The sequence below is a fragment of the Dermochelys coriacea genome, chromosome 24 (assembly GCF_009764565.3).
Source record: "Dermochelys coriacea isolate rDerCor1 chromosome 24, rDerCor1.pri.v4, whole genome shotgun sequence".
Classification (NCBI taxonomy): Eukaryota; Metazoa; Chordata; order Testudines; family Dermochelyidae; genus Dermochelys; species Dermochelys coriacea.
Genome location: NC_050091.1, coordinates 7,954,278 through 7,970,092, shown reverse-complemented (window position 1 = coordinate 7,970,092; position 15,815 = coordinate 7,954,278). Strand labels below are relative to the sequence as shown.

At 51.5% G+C, this 15,815-nt stretch overlaps 1 protein-coding gene across 3 annotated transcripts in view; it reads right to left on the bottom strand.

Annotated features, from left to right (window-relative positions):
* CELF3 (CUGBP Elav-like family member 3) overlaps positions 1–6,856 on the bottom strand; it is a 48,362-nt gene extending 41,506 nt beyond the window's left edge. The window contains exons 1-2 of one of the 3 annotated variants that reach the window (XM_038383026.2): positions 6,346–6,856; positions 5,914–6,236 (exon numbers count right to left, since the gene is read on the bottom strand). In XM_038383026.2, the coding sequence (XP_038238954.1) occupies positions 5,914–6,058 (145 nt within the window). In that variant the 5' untranslated portion in view covers positions 6,059–6,236; positions 6,346–6,856. The remainder of the gene's footprint in view (positions 1–5,913; positions 6,237–6,345) is intronic. The other 2 variants (XM_043502227.1, XM_038383027.2) reach the window with 2 other exon arrangements.
* Positions 6,857–15,815: the final 8,959 nt, after the last annotated feature.

Below are 15,815 nucleotides of genomic sequence, written 5' to 3'. Positions count from 1 at the left end.
ACCCGGATCACATCTCCCCCTTCACCTTTTCTTGGATAACTCAGTAGCCTGAACTTCTCCAGTCTCTCCCGCTGGCGGGGGTTCCAGACCCTGGGTTATTCCTGTAGCTCGGGTCTGAATCCTCCCCAAAGACACGACAGGCCTGGGCGGGCTTGGCCAGGAAGGCAGGACACCTAAATCAGGGCCGGTTTCCCCAGGGTGCTCAACAGGTGGTTGTTCCCGCTGCTACGCTGCGTTTTGCACTTGTGACCTGCCACTTAGACGCCCGAATGGGAGCCAAGCTCTTTTGAAAGTCTGAGGGAGCGGGTCGCTCGGAAATCCGGCCCTTTGACCTGGGATTGCCAGCCACTTGGGGAACGTGAATTAATTCACCCAGCCATTTGGTATTCACCTCATCCTCATGAGACAGAAGGGGAAACCAAGGCACAGAAAGGGCACTGACTTGCCCAAAGTCATGCTGGGCAAAAGCAGCAGAGCTGGGAAGAAAACCCAGGAGTCCTGATTCTCAGTCCCCTGCTGTAACCACTAGACTCCACTCCCTCTTTTTATAAGAGCCACTTCCCTTCTTTCTTCTCACTCCCCCCCATCAGTTCATTCTCTCGCTGAACCAGCTGCTAGTGAGCTCAGTGCAAGTGACGAGTGTGCGGGCCACAGGGCAGGAGCGTGTGCCAGGCACGTGTGTGTCAGTGCTGGCGTGATCAGCCTTGACGCGAGCCATCCATAGCGCTTGGGCAGGGCCTGGGGAGGCCGACTCAGTAAAATATTCATGAGAAAAATACGCTCTTTTTCTTCGTAGCTAGAGTCCGGAGACTAATCGTCGCTCCCTGCCAGCGAGAGCGCTGTGGAGGGCAGCGAAGTGGAAAAGCGGTTTTGCTCCAGCCGGCCCTCCCGAAGGTGCCCCATTGCTAGCAGCCAGAGGAGTTGGCTCTCTCACAGCCACTCCTGATGGAAGCCGGGCACACTGCAGGGCCCGATGCTCAGCTGGGGTGGTGCCAACACTGCCTCCTTATTGCCTTGGACCAGCTGGGGAGCTGACCCTGCACATAAACCAGCCTCACCTGCTCCGGGGTGGAACTGGGGTGCGCATGAGTTGCTCCAATCCCCTACTTGTGTGGCCCAGCTGTAGCCATCTGATCCCCCATCTCCCCTTCCCTGAGCCCTTCCCAGACTGCCCTGGATCTAGTCTTACACCCACCCCCTTATAGGGAAGCCATATCCCCCTTGTACGGATGGGGAAACTGAGGCACAGGGTGAGTATGGGCCAGATCCGAATCCCCCGACTCATGCCTGCATCCCAAGTCACCCCTCTGAGATTGGTGGGTGGCTCCCAGAGGAAGGATTGACTCAGCGTGGGGCAGGGTGCAGCAGCCCACTCCTTGGCCAAGGAGGCAGAGCCAGATAATTTCAGCCAGACCTCCTGCATCCTAGCGCTGCTGCCTTAGCCTCAAGGCCATTCTTCCTCCCCCCACCTGAGGATTGCTGCCCTGCAGAGCCCTCCTCCTGCACCGGCTAGCCCAGGGAGGTGCCCCAGCCCAGGGACCACAGAAGCCTTCCTCTGCCATGCTAACAACCCACTAGAAACCTCCTTGGGAAAGGGCAAGTCGCCTAGGGGTCACCACGGGTGGGCCAAACCCAGAGGCCGCCAGCACCAGAAGAGCCACACCTCTGCTGCTGCAGCAGAAAGAAGCTCCCTGGTGGGTAGCGATAGTAAATTCTTATCCTCTGCGGGAACGTGTGGAACACCTGCTGAGCCATTTACACCCAGATCCCAGCTGGGGCAGGCTGTACCGCCACCAATTCCAGAGCTGGGTTCCAGGGTCTGCCAGCCCCTCTGCCCCCCCTGGGGTCAGCGTGCACAGAGCCAAGAGAAATCCACCCCTGGACACCAGGCCTGGCCCAAGACCTGGACCCTGGTTGAGCCAGGGGCTTGGGCAGGCCCAGCGGTGAACGCACAGTGCCACGGAGCCACCGGCTCTGTGACTGGGCCCCATGGCTGGGGGTGTCCTGATCTGGGGAAGGTCATTAAGGGGTTGCACAGGGGAAGGGGCAGTGGCCTCCTCCCAGGCTGCTGATGAGCATTGCCCCTTGTGGAGACAGAACTGTGCGGGGGGGCCTGTCCTGCCCTGGCCAGTTGGCACAGGGCCCGCGCCACCTTTCCACATCAAAGCCCCCAGAGGTGTGGGCCTGGGAAAGCTTGCCCCATGGCATGGCTCTGTGCCAGGGGGAAAGGACCAGGCTCCTGGTTTGACAAGTGGGACCAAGCAGAGGGTAAAACCCTCTCTACTCAGGCTTGATTGCTCAGGGGAAGGGGGCATCGCACCTCGTTATCCTGCAGTAACAACCCCAGACTGTAGTCTGGCCCTGTACAGGACTCTGTGAGCCCCAGCACATGACAGTATCTTCAGCAAGGGGCTGCCCAGGGCAGATCTGCCAGGGCCTAGCCAAGGAGGGTCCCTTCTGCCTTAGCTCCCAAGGTACCTTCCTCCCAGAAGCAATGGCAGCCGAATCCCTGCTCTGGTAGAGGCCAAGAGCATGAAGCCGGGTTTATCCTATGCTCCACTCAGGGCCCAATCCAGCATGGGTGCTGAGCACTCTCAGCTCTTCCTGAAGTCAGGGTGTTCAGCATGGCACAGGATTGAACCCTCAGTGCCCAGCTCAGTGTGTCAGGGGCCGGGCGGGTGCTGAGCCCTTTGGCAAAGCTGGTGCCAGCAGTGGGTACGGCACAACTGGAAATCTGCCCTGTAATCCATCCTATCGTGTCCAAGCCAAAACCCACTGAAGTCAAGGGAGTATAACGATGCTGAGGACATCACAGGCCTGGGACCTACGCATGCATTTGGGTCAAGCCCTTAACGATGACATCTTATATCCACTCAATCTGCAGCTCTTTGCTTGACCAGCCGTCCTTCCCCCCCTCTGTCCTCTGAAGAGATAAGCATTTATTGGGGTTAAAATCATTCACTGTTTTTTTTAAAGTCCCCTTTTGAGAAACTGAGTTTCCCCCAGTTTTTTGGCCCTAAATCCAGAGCGGGAGTGGTACCAAAAAACTGCCGTTAAAAAAATTATAATCAAACGCATGTATGGTTCAGCCTCAAAACTGCTTCAGCTGAGGGCCGCCCAGAGCATTCAGATTCCACTGCCACTGGAAAGCCGGATTTCTCTCTTCCCTTCCCCTGCCATTGCAATGTACGTGGACAACAAAACCCCAGCCCATCCCAGCAGCTGGGGTTAGAGCAAAGCTTCTTAATCGCGGGACTATAATTGTTTGAATCCTGCAAATTCTTGGTTAGTAGGTGTAGTGCTGGCTAGCCCCTGGACTTCCATGGCACTGCTTGTATCAGGAAGTGCTACACCTGGTTAGGCTCCTGGACTGGGCCTTAACTGACGTAAACTCTGTGGGGGCATGGACTTTGCCTTCATCCCAAAGCACCTAGCGCTGTCATTGCTACGGAAATAAAGAAGGATCTAGTCCAGTGGCTCTCAACCTTTGCAGACGACTGTACCCTTTTCCGGAGTCTGATTTGTCTCGCATACCCCCAAGTTTCACCTCATTTAAAAGCGACTTGCTTAGAAAACCAGACATAAAAATACAGGCGTGTCCCAGCCCCACTATTACTGAACAATTGCTGACTTTCTCATTTTTAACATAGAATTATAAAATAAAGCAATTGGATGATAAATACAGTACTTACATTTAAGCATAGAGAATACAGAGCAGTATAAACAAGTCACTGTCTGTATGAAATGTTAGTTGGTACTGACTTGGCTGATGCTTTTTATGTTGCCTGTTGTAAAACTAGGCAAATATCTAGACGAGTTGATGTCGCCCCTGGAAGACCTCTGAGTACCCCTGGTTGAGAACCCCTGATATAGTCCATAGGGGTTCCTCTGGATGCTGGTTATTGGAGTCAGAAACTCTTCATATTCGCATTGGCTCCCTCTCCTCCCAAAGATGCTCCATTTTGATTCCCTGAATTTGTCAGCTTTGCCAACCCCAGAGGTGTATTTCAGCCCCCCCCACCTGAGTTTCACTTGTGCTGGCGAGCCAGGGAAAACAACCAACACCGAGTTTGTGTCACATTAGCCCAGTTCAACCCTGCTACATCTTCCCCCGCTGGGACTGCCTGGAAATGGAAGCTTCTTTCACACCTTTAATAATTTAAACATTTTTGTTATGTAAGGAGGTTTGGTTGGTTTTTAAAGCACAAAACTCTTGTCCTGGAGCATTCTCTGTTTTGTGACTTGCATATAAATCATTTGCATTTGTATTTGATAAAATAATTAGTCGCACCTAAGGGGACCCGCTTGGTTTAGTGAAAATCCGAGCAATTGTTTATCTGTGGTTTTTTTGTAATGTTCAAACCTTCCTGCCTTCCAGTCCTATAACCACTCTCACTCTCGGGGTTAGAACCAAAGTTTTAAACCCATAGAGCAATAAGAAGACCCAAGAGCCGGCTCTGAAGTCAGAGCCTGGTTGTTATTGTTGATGTTTTCCACATGTACCAGCTATAAAAATATGCTAAAGGCCAGATTCTCAGCTGAGATGAATGGGCATAGCATCTACTGAAGTCAGTGGGGCTACTCTGATTTACACCAGTGCTGGATCTTTCTCTCCTCTGTTTACAAAAATATCAGCCAATGTACCTGATTTATAAAGGGGTAAAATAAACCCCCTTTTTCTACACTTTGATCCTCTCTCTTTTTCACACATTATACAGTGACTAACCTTTGCCAGCCAGCCTCCATCCCTAGGGCTGAATCCCTCAATCCAACTCAAAATACCCTCCAAGAAAGCCAAGTTTCCACAATTGCTTTAATTCTGGGCTTGTAAAAATGGAATGTTATCAAATTCTAGAAAATGATCTTACGTGAATCGCCTCCTTAGCTAATCCTGCCCTGCCTTCTCTTTTGTTTTCAGGAATATTCCCAGAGCAGGATTTTTCACCCATGCCATTTGGAACTTTTTTTTGAATTAAGAAATTGGCCAGAGCCCTTGTTTAATTTGCCCCTGGATCTATTTCACACGCTGATCTGCAGCCCCTCCCTTCTGCTTTTTAAAGACCGCTTGCTCCCTCCCTAATACAGAGCAGTATGTTTAAAAAAGAAGACAAGACATGAACCAGCAGAGACAAATTTAGCTCTGACCTAGAGGCCTCAGGCTGAAGACAGGCCTCCTTTAGCAGGAGCAAAGGATCTGCCATTTGGCAAGATCACGAAAAGCGGTTTGGGGGGCGGGGGGGGGGGATGACAGACCCTCTGTTTATACAGGAGGAAAGGAATCATGAGGGAACAGTCAAAGCCCAGCCTGGGTATTTGGGATCAGAACCTCGCAAGTTTTACCTTTGCTTTCCCTGGCCCGGAGTTACACAAGTGGCGAATATTCACTAGGTTTGGGACTCAGATGATAACTCAATCCCTGTGCTAAAAGGAGACCCAAAGGTGTCCAGGGGCAGAAGGAAATGGGGTCATAACCCCACCCCACCCACACAGGGCCTGACTTTCTCCAGTGCAAAACTACCCCACTGGAGTCAGGGTGGGGTGGAGGAAAACTGTCCCTTCCCCCGCTCCAACCCCACTCCCTAAACCAATTGCACATACAAACCCCCGGCCTCTATCCATGACGCCTCTCATCTGATTGTACCTCCTGCCATCTGCTACCATCTCGCTCTCACTGCAAACAGCTTATTGTTGCGTGGCCTCCCCCCTCTCTAAGCCCTGACATTTTAATATGCATGGCCATTTCGCATGGCCCCGACTTTCTCTGCCCTCCTGGCCACAGCTGATCTGATCTCCCCCGACATCCCCAAGTCTCCTTTTTTCTCAGACTGCTCTTGCTTTGTCATTTCATCATCAGTTTTCTCTCCCCCTCCCCATCCCATTGTTGTTCTAGCAGCCCGGGCCTGGCTCACTTACCTTTGTGCATGCCCGTGTATTTGTCCTTAATCACTGTCAACTCGTAGATCTTCCCAAATTGCTCAAAGATGGGCTTGAGATCCTTCTCCTCCAAATTCCGTGGGATCTGCCCGATGAAAAGTTTAATGGCATCGGGTTCCTTCATTGGTCCAAAGGGGCGAATCTGGGGGGCGAGCTTCGAATCGCCTACCCAGCCCCAGCGGAAGAAGCGAGAACACAATCCCAGCCTTAACTACGGTCCCAACACTGCCCAGCGGCGAACCAAACAAAGGGAGCAGAGGCTGATTGGTGGCTCTGGATGCTTGAACCAGGATCCTCCAAATCTGTAAAAAAAAAAAAAAAAAAAGTGGGTTTTTTTGGGGGTGTGGTGGTGGTGGTGGGGGGGGAAGATTCCTCCCTGTCGCCTTCTTGCTGTCTCTGATTTTTTTTTACCTTAAAAAAAAAAAATAAAAAATCCCGATTTTTTTTTTTTTGGTGCAAAAACACAAATTAAATCATCATCGTAAAAAAAGAAGAAAAAAAAATCAACTCTGAAGAATCTTGCAGTTCCGCCTCCTTGCACGCGAGCTCTTAGCAATGTCAGAGCCCGGGCGCTAATACTTTTGATCTATTAATTACAGAGCTTGCAAAGCAGTTAATTAGTTTATTGATTAACTTTCCTTGAAGAGGTTGAGACCAGTGTAAATTCTTGGGTGGTGGGTGGTGGGTTGTTGTTGTTGTTGTTGTTGTTTTAAAAAATAAATAAATAAATAAATAAATTAATTAATTATCGATTCATTTCTTCTTTCTCCTTTCCCCCCCCTCCCACCCCTTTTCCAAGCTGGATTTCAGCTGCTTTTGCTGGATTTCTCCCTTTAATGGATCTTGAGCTCTGATTCAAATCTGTTCTTTACCAACAGAACCCTCCTCTCCAGACCGCCCTCCTTCCCTGACAAATAATGATGTCAGATTTAGGGACTGGGAGCAAACTCCTAGCCCCGGGAGAGACGCAAGCAGGCAGGCAGGGAGGTTCAGTGCCACAGAAAAGGACAGGCTCAGGCCAACTGATACAAATAAATACAGGCCCGGACAGAAAAACAGAGACCCCCAGCACTTGTTACCAGCACTGCTTGTGCTGTTCTTCTCAGGGCCGCTTCCTGAGAAGCCAGTGTAGATGGTCCATATAAGGAAATACTGCACCATGTAAGATCAGATCATACAACACAGAAAACACCCCCACAGATACTCTAGTTTGAGTTTAGTAGGTGTGCACACATACATGCATGTGCATATACGGGCCGCGGCTTTCACAAGTGACGAGTGGTTTTAGGTGCCGCAACACTGGAGCTGCCCAAGTGGAGACCCCCTGAAAGGGTCCGGCCATTCAGGGGCTTCAATCTCTTTTAGGAGTCTCAAGCATAAGCCAGTAATAGAGGCCCCCCGTAATCATGGGTCTCTTTCGAAAATCTTGGCTTCTCTATCTATTCCTAGATCGGGGTGGGCAAATCTTTTGGCCCAAGGGCCACATCTGGGTATGGAAATTGTATGGTGGGCCATGAATGCTCACAAAATCGGGGTTGGGGTGCAGGAGGTGGTGAGGGCTCTGACTGGGGGTGCCAGCTCTGGGGTGGGGCCAGAAATGGGGAGTTCAGGGAGCGGGAGGAGTCTCCAGGGGCAGGGATGTGGGAGGGGGTCAGGAGTGCAAGCTCTAGGCAGTGCTTACCTCAAGCAGCTCCTGGAAGCAGTGGCATGTCCCCCCTCCAGCTCCTATGTGGAGGTGCAGCCAGGCGGCCCTGCTCACTGCCCCATCCACAGGCGCCACCCCTGCAGCTTCCATTTGCCACAGTTCCCAGCCAATGGGAGCTGCAGAGGTGGCGTTTGGGGCGGGAGCAGCACGTGGAGCCCCCTGGCTACCCCTAAATGTAGGAGCTGGAGGGGGGACATGCTGTTGCTTCATAGGTGCCCAGCGCAGCCTCCGACCCCATTCCCTGGCTGGAGCATGGGATCAGGGCAAGCCCCAGACCCCGCTCCCCAGCAGGAGTTTGAGGGCCGGATTAAACTGGCTGGAGGGCTGAATGTGGCCTGCGGGCTATAGTTTGCCCACCTCTGCCTGACATCATACAGCCAGAAGGGGCCACTGGGGTCATCTAATCTCACCTCCTGCATCACACAGGTCAGAGAACTGCCCTGAATAAATTCCTGTTTGAAATAGAGCAGGTCTTTTAGAAAAAAGATCCAATCTCTATTTAAAAATTGCCGGGAGAATCCACCAGCCCCCTTGGTAAATTGTTCCAAGGGTTAATTAAACATGTGCATGTTATTTCTAGTCTGAACTGGTCTCGCTTCAACTTCCAGCCATTGGCTCTAGTTAGACCTTTGTTGGCTGGACTGAAGAGCCCGTTATTATCAAATTTCTGTCCTCCATGTAGATACTTATAGCCTGTGATCAAATAACCCCTTAACTTTCTCTTTGTTAAGCTAAATAGACTGAGCTCTTTGAGTCTGTCATTATAAGGCAGGTTTTACTATCCTTTAATCATTCTCCTGGTTCTTCTCTGACCCCTCTGTAATTTATCAACATCCTTCTTGAATTCTGAACATCAGAACGAGACACAGAATTCCAGCCCTGGTCACACCAGTGCTGTGTGCCTGTGTATTTTGTGTGTGTGTATTTGCATTAATAAATGTAATATAATACAATACAATATACTATACAGGCTTACATCTCTCAAGTCCCTTTTGTTTTGAACTGCCTCACCACGATACACACATGGAACTAGTGAAATGCAGCCACCTCTGGGGTGGGGAGCATCAGCAGCTTGCTGAACATCACAGGAAGAGGAGATTTTGGCGAAGTATCCCAGGACCAGCACCAGCTCTTAGGTAGTATGGCGCTGCTGTAACGCAGATAATTAAAGAGAAAAGGAGATGAGGCGGACCAAGAAAGGGAGCTGGTATCTGGAAGCCGATGCCTTTTTAGTTTGGGGGATAATCTGCACAAAAATGGGTTGAGAAATTACTAGAAACGCCTATTTTATTATTATTTAAACCGTTTACCAAAGTGAACGCCACCTGCTGGGGCTCGTGAGTGTGTGTGTGTGTGTGTGTGTGTGTGTGTGTGTGTGTGTGTGTAACACGGGACACAGTTCTAAGCATCACCCTGATAAAGCGTCACCACTATACTATTTTGCATTTACAGGACACCGTCCATCCTCAGGACACAAGGAAGTGGGGCTCGGTACAGAGGTAGGTCTCATTAACTCACTTTGACAGACGTGGAAACTGAGTCAAGGCCACACTTGGGAGCTGAGAGTAGAACCCAGGTGTCCTGACCCGCCCCCCCCCCCCCACTGCCCAAAGTACTATGTTACACTCCCACTTCCAAGGTGGGAATGGAACCCAGCACTCGTGACCCTCAGCCTCCTGGTATAGCCACTGAAGACTGCACTGCTCCCAGAGCTGGGAGAGAACCCAGGAGTCCTGACGTCCAGTCCCTTGCTTGGGCTGCTAGATCCACCCAAGCTGGGCAAGAATCCAGGAGTCTGGATGTGTGCTCCCCTGCCGTAAGTACCCCACCCTCCATGCCCAGCTACAGAACCTAGGGATCTTGAGTCCCTGTGCCCTGCTCTAACCACTGGACCACACTTCCCCAGTGGCAGAGAGAAACCTGCAGCCCCCACGCCCAGCCCTGCTCTGAGCACTAGGCTACGCTGCCTCCTGAGAGCCACAAGCATGGAGCAGCCTCCTCCTTCTGAGCCGGGCTGGGAATTTGTCGAGAGTCCCTAAGCCGGTCCCAGCGCAGGGCCCATTGTTCGCGGAGCTGTTCGCGGTGCTGAAGCGGCGCCGGGACCCGGGATCGGCCGGGCCGGACCCCGACTTGGCTTCCCTGAAACCACAGAGCCACACGCAGACATACACACCGGGCGGAGACACACGTCCACACACACACAGAGCAACACACAAACACACACACAATACACACAGCAACACACACAGATCCACACACAAACATACACACCCGGCGGAGACACACGCCCACACACACACAGAGCAACACACAGACACACACACACAGTACACACAGCAACACACACAGATCCACACACAAACATACACACCGGGCGGAGACACACGTCCACACACACACAGAGCAACACACAAACACACACACAATACACACAGCAACACACACAGATCCACACACAAACATACACACCCGGCGGAGACACACGCCCACACACACACAGAGCAACACACAGACACACACACACAGTACACACAGCAACACACACAGATCCACACACAAACATACACACCCGGCGGAGACACACGCCCACACACACACAGAGCAACACACAGACACACACACACAGTACACACAGCAACACACACAGATCCACACACAAACATACACACCCGGCGGAGACACACGCCCACACACACACAGAGCAACACACAAACACACACACAATACACACAGCAACACACACAGAGCCACACACAAACATACACACCCGGCGGAGACACACGCCCACACACACACAGAGCAACACACAGACACACACACACAATACACACAGCAACACACACAGATCCACACACAAACATACACACCCGGCGGAAACACACGCCCACACACACACAGAGCAACACACAAACAAACACACACAGTACACACAGCAACACACACAGATCCACACACAAACATACACACCCGGCGGAGACACACGCCCACACACACACAGAGCAACACACAAACACACACACAATACACACAGCAACACACACAGATCCACACACAAACATACACACCCGGCGGAGACACACGCCCACACACACACAGAGCAACACACAGACACACACACACAGTACACACAGCAACACACACAGATCCACACACAAACATACACACCCGGCGGAGACACACGCCCACACACACACAGAGCAACACACAAACACACACACAATACACACAGCAACACACACAGATCCACACACAAACATACACACCCGGCGGAAACACACGCCCACACACACACAGAGCAACACACAGACACACACACACAGTACACACAGCAACACACACAGATCCACACACAAACATACACACCCGGCGGAAACACACGCCCACACACACACAGAGCAACACACAGACACACACACACAATACACACAGCAACACACACAGATCCACACACAAACATACACACCCGGCGGAGACACACGCCCACACACACACAGAGCAACACACAAACACACACACAATACACACAGCAACACACACAGATCCACACACAAACATACACACCCGGCGGAAACACACGCCCACACACACACAGAGCAACACACAAACACACACATACAGTACACACAGCAACACACACAGATCCACACACAAACATACACACCCGGCGGAGACACACGCCCACACACACACAGAGCAACACACAAACACACACACAATACACACAGCAACACACACAGATCCACACACAAACATACACACCCGGCGGAAACACACGCCCACACACACACAGAGCAACACACAGACACACACACACAGTACACACAGCAACACACACAGATCCACACACAAACATACACACCCGGCGGAGACACACGCCCACACACACACAGAGCAACACACAGACACACACACACAATACACACAGCAACACACACAGATCCACACACAAACATACACACCCGGCGGAGACACACGCCCACACACACACAGAGCAACACACAAACACACACACAATACACACAGCAACACACACAGATCCACACACAAACATACACACCCGGCGGAGACACACGCCCACACACACACAGAGCAACACACAAACACACACACAATACACACAGCAACACACACAGATCCACACACAAACATACACACCCGGCGGAGACACACGCCCACACACACACAGAGCAACACACAGACACACACACACAATACACACAGCAACACACACAGATCCACACACAAACATACACACCCGGCGGAGACACACGCCCACACACACACAGAGCAACACACAAACACACACACAATACACACAACAACACACACAGATCCACACACAAACAAACACACCCGGCAGAGACACACGCCCACACACACACAGAGCAACACACAGACACACACACACAATACACACAGCAACACACACAGATCCACACACAAACATACACACCCGGCGGAGACACACGCCCACACACACAGAGCAACACACAAACACACACACACAGTACACACAGCAACACACACAGATCCACACACAAACATACACACCCGGCGGAGACACACGCCCACACACACACAGAGCAACACACAAACACACACACAATACACACAGCAACACACACAGATCCACACACAAACATACTTACCCGGAGGAGATACACACACACACACAAAGAGCAATGCACACACACACACACAATACCCACAGCAACACACACAGATCCACACACAAACAGACACACCCAGCGGAGACACACGCCCACACACACACAGAGCAACACACAAACACACACACAATACACACAGCAACACACACAGATCCACACACAAACATACACACCCGGCGGAAACACACGCCCACACACACACAGAGCAACACACAGACACACACACACAGTACACACAGCAACACACACAGATCCACACACAAACATACACACCCGGCAGAGACACACGCCCACACACACACAGAGCAACACACAGACACACACACACAATACACACAGCAACACACACAGATCCACACACAAACATACACACCCGGCGGAGACACACGCCCACACACACACAGAGCAACACACAAACACACACACAATACACACAGCAACACACACAGATCCACACACAAACATACACACCCGGCGGAGACACACGCCCACACACACACAGAGCAACACACAAACACACACACAATACACACAGCAACACACACAGATCCACACACAAACATACACACCCGGCGGAGACACACGCCCACACACACACAGAGCAACACACAAACACACACACAATACACACAGCAACACACACAGATCCACACACAAACAAACACACCCGGCAGAGACACATGCCCACACACACACAGAGCAACACACAGACACACACACACAATACACACAGCAACACACACAGATCCACACACAAACATACACACCCGGCGGAGACACACGCCCACACACACAGAGCAACACACACGCGCACACACAATACACACAGCAACACACACAGATCCACACACAAACATACACACCCGGCAGAAACACACGCCCACACACACAGAGCAACACACAGACACACACACACACAATACACACAGCAACACACACAGATCCACACACAAACATACACACCCGGAGGAGACACACGCCCACACACACACAGAGCAACACACACACACACACAATACACACAGCAACACACACAGATCCACACACAAACATACACACCCGGCAGAGACACACGCCCACACACACACAGAGCAACACACACACACACACGAGATACACACAGCAACACACACAGATCCACACACAAACATACACACCTGGCGGAGACACACGCCCACACACACACAGAGCAACACACACACACACACGAGATACACACAGCAACACACACAGATCCACACACAAACATACACACCCGGCGGAAACACACGCCCACACACACACAGAGCAACACACAGACACAATACACACAGCAACACACACAGATCCACACACAAACATACACACCCTGCAGAGACACACGCCCACACACACACAGAGCAACACACACGCGCACACACAATACACACAGCAACACACACAGATCCACACACAAACATACACACCCGGCGGAGACACACGCCCACACACACACAGAGCAACACAGACACACACACACAATACACACAGCAACACACACAGATCCACACACAAACATACACACCCGGCGGAGACACACGCCCACACACACACAGAGCAACACACACACACGAGATACACACAGCAACATACACAGATCCACACACAAACATACACACCTGGCGGAGACACACACCCACACACACACAGAGCAACACACACGCGCACACACAATACACACAGCAACACACACAGATCCACACACAAACATACACACCCGGCGGAGACACACACCCACACACACACAGAGCAACACACACGCGCACACACAATACACACAGCAACACACACAGATCCACACACAAACATACACACCCGGCGGAGACACACGCCCACACACACACAGAGCAACACACAGACACACACACACACAATACACACAGCAACACACACAGATCCACACACAAACATACACACCCGGCGGAGACACACGCCCACACACACACAGAGCAACACACACACACACACACACACGAGATACACACAGCAACATACACAGATCCACACACAAACATACACACCCGGCGGAGACACACGCCCACACACACACAATACACACAGCAACACACACAGAGCCACACACAAACATACACACCCGGCGGAGACACACACCCACACACACACAGAGCAACACACACACACACACACACAATACACACAGCAACACACACAGATCCACACACAAACATACACACCCGGCAGAGGACACATGCCCACACACACACAGAGCAACACACACACACACGAGATACACACAGCAACACACACAGATCCACACACAAACATACACACCTGGCGGAGACACACGCCCACACACACACAGAGCAACATACACACACACACGAGATACACACAGCAACACACACAGATCCACACACAAACATACACACCCGGCGGAGACACACGCCCACACACAATACACACAGCAACACACACAGATCCACACACAAACATACACACCCGGCGGAGACACACGCCCACACACACACAGAGCAACACACACACACACAATACACACAGCAACACATACAGATCCACACACAAACATACACACCTGGCGGAGACACACGCCCACACACACACAGAGCAACGCACACACACAATACACACAGCAACACACACAGATCCACACACAAACATACACACCCGGCGGAGACACACGCCCACACACACACAGAGCAACACACACACACACAATACACACAGCAACACACACAGATCCACACACAAACATACACACCTGGCGGAGACACACACACACACAGAGTAACACACACACACACAATACACACAGCAACACACACAGATCCACACACAAACATACACACCCGGAGGAGACACACGCCCACACACACAGAGCAACGCACACACACACACACAATACACACAGCAACACACACAGATCCACACACAAACATACACACCTGGAGGAAACACACGCCCACACACACAGAGCAACGCACACACACACACACAATACACACAGCAACACACACAGATCCACACACAAACATACACACCCGGCGGAGACACACACCCACACACACACAGAGCAACGCACACACACAATACACACAGCAACACACACAGATCCACACACAAACATACACACCCAGCGGAGACACACGCCCACACACACACAGAGCAACACACACACACACACGAGATACACACAGCAACATACACAGATCCACACACAAACATACACACCCGGCGGAGACACACGCCCACACACACACACACAATACACACAGCAACACACACAGAGCCACACACAAACATACACACCCGGCAGAGACACACGCCCACACACACACAGAGCAACACACACACACACACACAATACACACAGCAACACACACAGATCCACACACAAACATACTTACCCGGAGGAGATACACACACACACACAAAGAGCAATGCACACACACACACACAATACCCACAGCAACACACACAGATCCACACACAAACAGACACACCCAGCG